The sequence below is a fragment of the Cynoglossus semilaevis genome, chromosome 9 (assembly GCF_000523025.1).
Source record: "Cynoglossus semilaevis isolate Cse_v1.0 chromosome 9, Cse_v1.0, whole genome shotgun sequence".
Classification (NCBI taxonomy): Eukaryota; Metazoa; Chordata; class Actinopteri; order Pleuronectiformes; family Cynoglossidae; genus Cynoglossus; species Cynoglossus semilaevis.
Window position 1 is genome coordinate 896,433 of NC_024315.1, and position 7,594 is coordinate 904,026.

At 41.1% G+C, this 7,594-nt stretch overlaps 2 protein-coding genes across 2 annotated transcripts in view; one reads left to right on the top strand and one right to left on the bottom strand.

The window, feature by feature from the left end:
• ncf4 (neutrophil cytosolic factor 4) overlaps nucleotides 1-7,594 on the bottom strand; it is a 14,793-nt gene that overhangs the window by 3,147 nt on the left and 4,052 nt on the right. Inside the window, 4 exon segments of the mRNA XM_025058551.1 lie at nucleotides 91-189; nucleotides 4,412-4,460; nucleotides 5,573-5,709; nucleotides 6,572-6,642. Of these exon segments, the coding sequence (XP_024914319.1) occupies nucleotides 91-189; nucleotides 4,412-4,460; nucleotides 5,573-5,709; nucleotides 6,572-6,642 (356 nt within the window).
• pvalb7 (parvalbumin 7) overlaps nucleotides 242-7,594 on the top strand; it is a 15,655-nt gene continuing 8,302 nt past the window's right edge. The window contains exon 1 of the mRNA XM_008316257.2: nucleotides 242-302. The gene's annotated coding sequence lies outside the window, so the exon portion shown is untranslated. The remainder of the gene's footprint in view (nucleotides 303-7,594) is intronic.

The following is a 7,594-nucleotide window of genomic DNA, read 5'->3' on the forward strand; positions in this document are numbered from 1 at the left end:
ACCTCCTCAGCATCCCTCGACTCGTCTACTCTTACCTCCCCCCTCCTCTCTGCCTCTCCCGCTCTCACTCTCTATCTTCTCCTCTCTCACCTCCAGCCAGTCTGCGTTGACTCGTCGCAGCAGGAAGATCACCTCTCCTCTCTTCAGGTTCAGCTCCGCCTTACCGTTGCCGCGAAAGTCAAACATCGCCTGGAAGACACACAGAGACAGAAGTCAGCGAGAGGAGCAGAAGAAGAAGAAGAAGAAGAAGACGGAGACTCTACAGACGGACAGAGAGAAGAAGAGACGGTGAAAACAGACAGGTAGGACCGCGGGCCGAGGGAGGAAATGAGGGGAAAATATGACATTAAAAAGATGGAAAATCTGAGGAGAGATGATACAGGAGTGAAAAGTCATTAATAAAAAAACTTTTCTGTTTAAAATAAAGTTATTATAATAATAGTGTCAGCTAACGGGGGTGAGGGGAGGTTATTGAACATGTGCTTGGTTCTAGAGTTGATGTTTCTGCAGAACAAAATGTGTAAAAAACACTGAGAGGTTTTTATGACTTTATGACAGGAAATAGAGACGCAGAGAAAGAAAGAAAGAAAGAAAGAAAGAAAGAAAGAAAGAAAGGAAGGAAGGAAGGAAAGAAAAGAAAAAAGAACAAAAGAACAAAAGAAAGAAAGAAAGAAAGACAGAAAGGAAGAAAAAAGGAAAGAAAAAAGAAGGGAAGAAAGAAAAAAAGAGAAATCAATGTCTTGTCAGGTTTAAATAGTTTGATTCATGAAGCACTGAATGTGTCAATGTGGCAAACAGACAGGAGCATTAAGGATGGATGGATGATGGATGGATGGATGGATGATGGATGATGGATGGATGGATAAAGAAGATAAGTGAGTGAGTGAGAGAGAGCTCAGTGGTCTGGATGGTCTACACCTCCACAGTCAGTCTCTGGTCCCTGGTCCGACTGAAAATATCTATAGAACACACACACACACACACACACCGTACACACATCTGTTTGTGTGTGTTAGAGACTGAGGGATCAGTCAAACTAGTCAACACGTCTGACACTGATGACATTTAAAGGTAAACTGCACATTACTAACTGTTAAAAAAACCCAATCTCTTCAGCATTTATTTATTTATGTCTGTGGGAAAAAAGAGGATTCTCCTCAGAAAGTTAATTAACAAAGAACCACTTTACACAGAAGCTAATTTAGCTTCTTTCTTTTTTTTGAACATTAAAACTCTCTCCATCTTGTTTTCCTAAAACAATCACAAAGACAAAGACTTCAAAGTTCAACTTTTTCCGGGGCAGGAGTCTGGTGTTAATCGACCGTAGGTGAAGAGAAGGTCACGTCTCTAAATCTAGCCCTGCGACCCATGGGTCTCCGCAGCCACAGGAGCAATCAGCTCGCACAATTAGCCGCGGCTCCAACCTGCCTTCATCAGCTCGTTAAACTGTCAGCTCATTAGCCTGACGACAGGAGGGAGAACTGTGACGGCAGAAGATTTGATTTTTCCTCTGCCTTTTGTCAAACTTGTGATAAACGTCATTAACTCTCGTGTCGTTTCCTGCGTTTTTTACACGTGCGTTGGTGTCGTTTCCACTCCGTGTTCTTCCGAAAACAAAAAAAAGTGTGTGTGTGTGTGTTCTGAAATGTTAAAATTCTAAATCGGTTTACAGGCGCCCTGCTGGTGATTCTGTGTAACTAGAAAAACTTTCAGCAGTTCCTAATTAACACATGAGCTCAGTGGAAAGCCAGCGGCTGAAACCACGACTGCGTGACATTATCTACTGTATAATTACTGAATTTCTCGTGGACCTCGGTGTGAGCTGTTTACAAAGTAACACCAACTCCAGTTTCCAGCTGGAATTGACTGTCAAACAGTGAGAAAAGGCAGCAGAAAAATTAAAAAAAAACAAAAAAAACTTTCCTAATAGTCACTGTAAGAACTACTTTATATTTTTTTTGCCACTAAAACTACAAAAAAAATATCCGTCTCTGCGGTGGATGCTGCAGTTTATTTTTACACACTTTCTGCTGAATGTGTTTTTCTGCTGCTCCGTGACTGACAGGTCGTGTTTAGTGGGTTTAATGGGTTCAGTTTAGAAAAACACCTGTCAGACACTGCTGATGCTGATGCTGTTACTGCTGCTGTTGCTGCTGTTACTGATGATGATGATGATGATGCTACTGGAGGCTGGTTTGATTAGAATAAAACAATTCATTGACGTGATAATAATTATAATTACAGTGATTCTCCGTCTGATTGTGGCTTCACATGCACTTCCAATCATGACACCTGGATTCCTCAGAATTCCTCAGAAAGTTGAAATTTATAAACTGTAGAATGAGTATAAAATACTAAATATTTTACAATAACTGGGCTTGTTAACAAAATTGTCTAATGAACCAAAATGTTATGACTGCAGTACTGCTGCTGACCAACAGGGGTTAGTAGACCACCTGTTGATGCTCGGACTTAAGAACCTAATGTAAATGTCAATTAAAAAACCCAAAACAATCTGTTATTGTTGATTGGGTTGCAGGGATTGGTCCACATAATGCTATGAAACACTGAACTGAGCTGATTTGACTGGGTGAAATGCAGTCCCAAATTGTTACGGAGCCTACGAAACTTTGTAATTTACTATGCTGTATGGATTAAAAAAATAACATTGCCTTAATCATAAAAAGCGTCAACAGTCATGGCAATCGTACATACCTTCAATACGATGATTATTTATAAAATATATGTGAATTAAGTAAAATATATGAAAATTTCAATATGCGTCCTTTTTAATTCTGATAAGAAGAAATCATGACTCAGTCTTATCTAAAACAGCAGCTAATTCCTGCTATAATGACTCTCATCGTTACAGAAGAATTCTTTTGGAACTTTCCCTTTATCTAATTTGACACCGTTTTCTTCTCCTTTAAACTTCCAGAACTACGTTTCTCTCTCTCTCTCCCAGTATCCGCGCTCACATTCACGTGTCGCCCGTGTTTGAAGCTCACGTTGCCAAAGCCAACAGTGACCCGTCATGAGCCTGTGCTAACGCTAAGTGAAGTGGAATGAGGTGTTGCTGAGCGTAAACACCGACGTTTACACAAGCTCCGCCGTGACAAATGCCTGCGCTCTGCTGCCACCCATCAGTCGGAGCGGGCGCTGACCATCGTTTGGACAGAGTTAATCGTCCACTTCCCTGCTCTGAGCAAACACTGCAGCGGCACATGCACACAGAAAAAAAAAACCCACAGAAATGAGAGATAATTTTTCTTTTCCCACGGAAGAGGAGTGAGGTAGCTAAAATAAATGTGAGTAGGCTGGCAGGTCTAGTGGAGTAGATCTCACTTGTGTTTTACTTCTGTGTGGGAGAAAGCAGGGAGGCAGAGAGGGAGGATGGAATAAAATAAAGTTGCTGCTGCTGTAGTTTTGGCTGCCGTAGAGTGTAATCCTGCACCTTCGTGCTCCAGGATTACAGAGAGTTTGGTGGAGAGTGGGACACGGATTCCACCCACTTTAAAACATACATTCATTATTCACACCACACACCGTGGAAGTAAAAACTCTTTTTCCCTATCAGTCAACCAACAACTGCTGGTATAGATCTGCAACTGCATCGCTAACATTGACCAGAGAAATGCAGTCCCAAACCATGACAGAGCCTAAGAATAAACACAAATATTTTTGGCGAGCACAGCGGGTACTTGAGGGTGAAGTTGAGGGTGAGTAGCAGGACTGAATACTACGGGGCGGAGGGTAAAAGGGAGAGAAAAGGTGAATAAGGGGTGAGGAGAAGGAATGACGTAACATAATTAAGACTATGAAATGATTCAAACTGTTAATCTGATTAAACACATTTCTATATCTGTGGAAAAACCTTTAATCATGAATGTGTTTTATCTCAATGAATGATCTAAAAAATGTCAACAACAAAAATACACAAATGTGTGACTCGAAATTTAGCTTCACAGAGTAGGTTGTTTTTTTTTTTTAAATTCAGTTATTTAGTCATTACTAAGTCAGTCAACTTTTTCACAGTTGACTTATCTACTGCATCTGGGGGGTCGGGGGGTGGAGGGGTATTTGTATTTTTAAAACGTGCTCGTCATTCTACTTATACGTTATTCTTTTTAATCAAAATGATTTCACAAATGATTTAACGCTGTTTGCGCGTATGTAACGACGACTCTTTTCTATACGAACGTGAACTAAAGCGAATCCACGCAGGAACTTCGTACGGGATCGAAAGAATATAAAAAGAAAATATTTGGGAGCAGAAAAAACGTGGAGCAGGAGAAACCTTTTCTCAGAGACCAGTTGTTAGTAGATAAAGTGGATAAAGATTTGACCGAAAAAGTTTTTCCCAAAGAGTGTCCATGGAGACTGTTACCACGGCAACCACAACATCACATACCTCTGCCCTCGGGGAGGAGAAGAGGTCCATCTTTGGTTTGACAGTTTTCCTACAAGACGAGTAGAGACAGAGCCAAAATTACGACACGCAGAATCATCCCAGAGAAGCTGCTGCAGAGAAACACATTGGAGGTTTAGGATTTAGAACCCTGACACTCAAAGATCACCGCCCTCTGCCCTGAGCTCTTCTCCCCCAACGGAACAATTTTACAGCAAGTACTGGCACATGATTACATCACAGTCTAAGAAGAGCTGATTTTCACTATCACTATTTAAAGTATTTCCTTATATAATCTTACAGATTGACTGATGAACCCAGAAGCTGTCATTAATGCAGCAGTTAGCAGGTTTAGCTTAGCTATCAGTATCAGTTTAGATTAAATAAGTATAAGAGTATTAAAAGTACCATATTTTCTGGATTATAAGTCGCACTTCTTTTACATCCTTTGGCTGGGTTTGCGACTTATACTCAGGTTCTACTTATATATTAAAATATATAATTTCACGTTTGTTATTTTCACACTTCCAGCCACTAGAGGGCACTCTAGGCTCATGTACCGGTATCTGCTACTCTTGTACCACTGAAAATTTACACGTTTGTTACTTTCACACTACCAGCCACTAGAGGGCACTGGTGGGACTTATACTCCAGATCTATGATTTTGTACATTTGTTTCCTGATCTCTGCTGGAATTTGATGGACAATTTATTACTTCTACTCTTTCAGAAGAAGAGTGAAAAAACATCCTGTCCAGTAGGTGGCAGAAATGCATCTCAGATGTATCATCAGATGTAGAGCTGCCTTTGAAAGTGTGTATATTTACAAATGTAGGTAAGAACAGCAGGTAGGAGAGCAGAGGAAGTGACAAACGTCTGCTTTTGCGTTACTTCCTGTTGGGAGAGGCCCTGATTTACCACATTTACGTGACTTTCTGTCACTATTACACATCCACAGGTAAGAAAGCCAATCAGAATCCAGAATAGTCGCTCTTAAAAAAAAAAGGGAAGTGAACCAAAAGAAATCCAGCCCTGTCTGAGTGTGTTGATAATCAGTAACAGTGACCGGTTACCTCACTAACTTCTCTGTTAAAGAACAACCAGTGGTCAATACACGGCAGTGTGAGGTACAGAGGCTCCAAGAGGAGGAGCATCGTGGCCTTACACTTTGCGGGTTTGGGGCCTCAAACGCTTCAGAGCCTGGCTGTCTTCCAGCCGATGCTGGCTGTCCAAATCTGTCTGGTAGAAAAACATCCGAAGATCCTCGTCCAGAATGAACCAGATCGGCAGACTGAGCAATTTCTGGAAAAAAGTGGGAAGAGAATATTAGTTGGATGGAGGATAATTGATAAAAACAAAACAAAACAAGTCTAAGATGGGGTTTTTTTCCGTTGCTGTAATAGTGGGGACCAGACAATATTTTCTTTTTGGTCCTCAAAATTTTGTAATCCAGTCTTGGGGCTGGACTGGACGGTCAGGCGTGCCGGATTCAGCCTGCGGGCCGCGAGTTGGTAACCACTGGCGTAAAACAGTGCCGAAAAAGAAGAGCATCTAAGATCTAAGAAAGTGGCCACTGAGGGCCTGAAGAAGTCAAAGTTTGACGTAGAGATCGGAGACAATCAGGACTGAGACATGAGACGAGAAGAGAAGGACAACTGTTGGTCACAGATTAAAGAGTAAAGAATCGTGAAAAATGATGTAAAACAAGGGACGGAGGAAATCTACAGGACAGGAACCTGGTTCTGGTGGATTCATGTACTGCAGGTTACAGGGGAAAATAAAGAGTAGACTTCAGCAAAAAACAGAGAAGTGAGTGAGTGGGAGCAAAAAAAAAAAAAAAAAAAAGCTTGATTGTGGAGCAACATTGCAACATGTCAAAAAATCGCACAACAGCAGCAGCAGCAGCCACGGTTGTGTCAGACGTGATGTGGGCACAGGTTAGAGCAAAGGAAAAAAAAGGGAGCAGCTACGCCTACGTGCTGAGCTCCATCAGCAAACTCCCGCTGAAATATCCAAGCCAGCGCTGATCCACCTACAGCATCGTTCAGCCCACCAAGCTGTAGGCTAGTGAACTGCACGCAGCAGATGATAGCGAGCACGCCAACAACTCTTCCCTTTGTTCTAAATTAAACTCGGCACCGAGGCCGGCATTAAAAGTGATTACCTTCATGTAGATGTTGAGCTCGGGAATTCTGCTCTCTGCAATCTCCTTCTTGTTGCCAATGAAGACTTTTCCTGAAGAGACAAAGAGAAAAAAAATCAATACAATGAAAGAACAAGTACAGTATAAGATAGCAGCTATCAAATGACCAATGCCATCTCTAATACTTGATGACATCATCTAAGGGCTTTGTTTGCTTCTTTCGGTTTATTTTCTTCCTTCTTAGAATATTTGAGGAAACTCAAATGTTACTTGGTCTCTGTTTTGTTCACTGTTCACTGAATCTTTAAGTAAAAGGCTCAGTGAACACACAGCGTCAGCCTGTAGTTGCTCCTGCAGAGGGCACTCTACACAATACAACTCAACCAAACAGGACATTGTTTTTGTGATGTTTTGAGGTTAGCAAGCAAGCTTAAGGTTTTTTGTTTGTTTGTTTTTACTCAGTGTGAAACCTAGTCCTGTTTAGTTGAACCCTTACACTAATTCCCCTCGCAGAAAGAAGAAGAAAGACACACGCTCTCATTCTTCAGGCTTAAAAAAGCCAAGCTCGCGTAAGTAGGTTGTGGAAAAATAGGAGCATGGCTAAAATAGTTCAAGATAATTTAAATAAATAATGAATACTTTTCCAACCAAATAGATGAATTGACATTTAGCATGTAGCTTAGCTCAGATTAGCTAACTGCTACGTTTTTGGGTTAAAAATTTCATGTCATAAATTTCCCATGTTCAACAAAGACATTTAATGAGAGCGGAGCCGAGTACAAACTGGAACTGTTAGAGTAACTGCATGTTAGGATGAAGTACACAGATTACGGTCATGTTTTTCTCAGGGAACCAGATTTAGAGTTCAAGGGAGAAAAAAAAAGTCAAACCTGCAGGGTAGCTGACAGACATACCTATACGTCAAAGACACTAAAACATAGCGTGTGAAGAAGTTCAGGTATTTGTAGATGTTCGTATGGTACACGGTTTTGGCTAAAATAGTTTTTATGGAGAATGAACGAGAAAAGATGGATTTATATATAT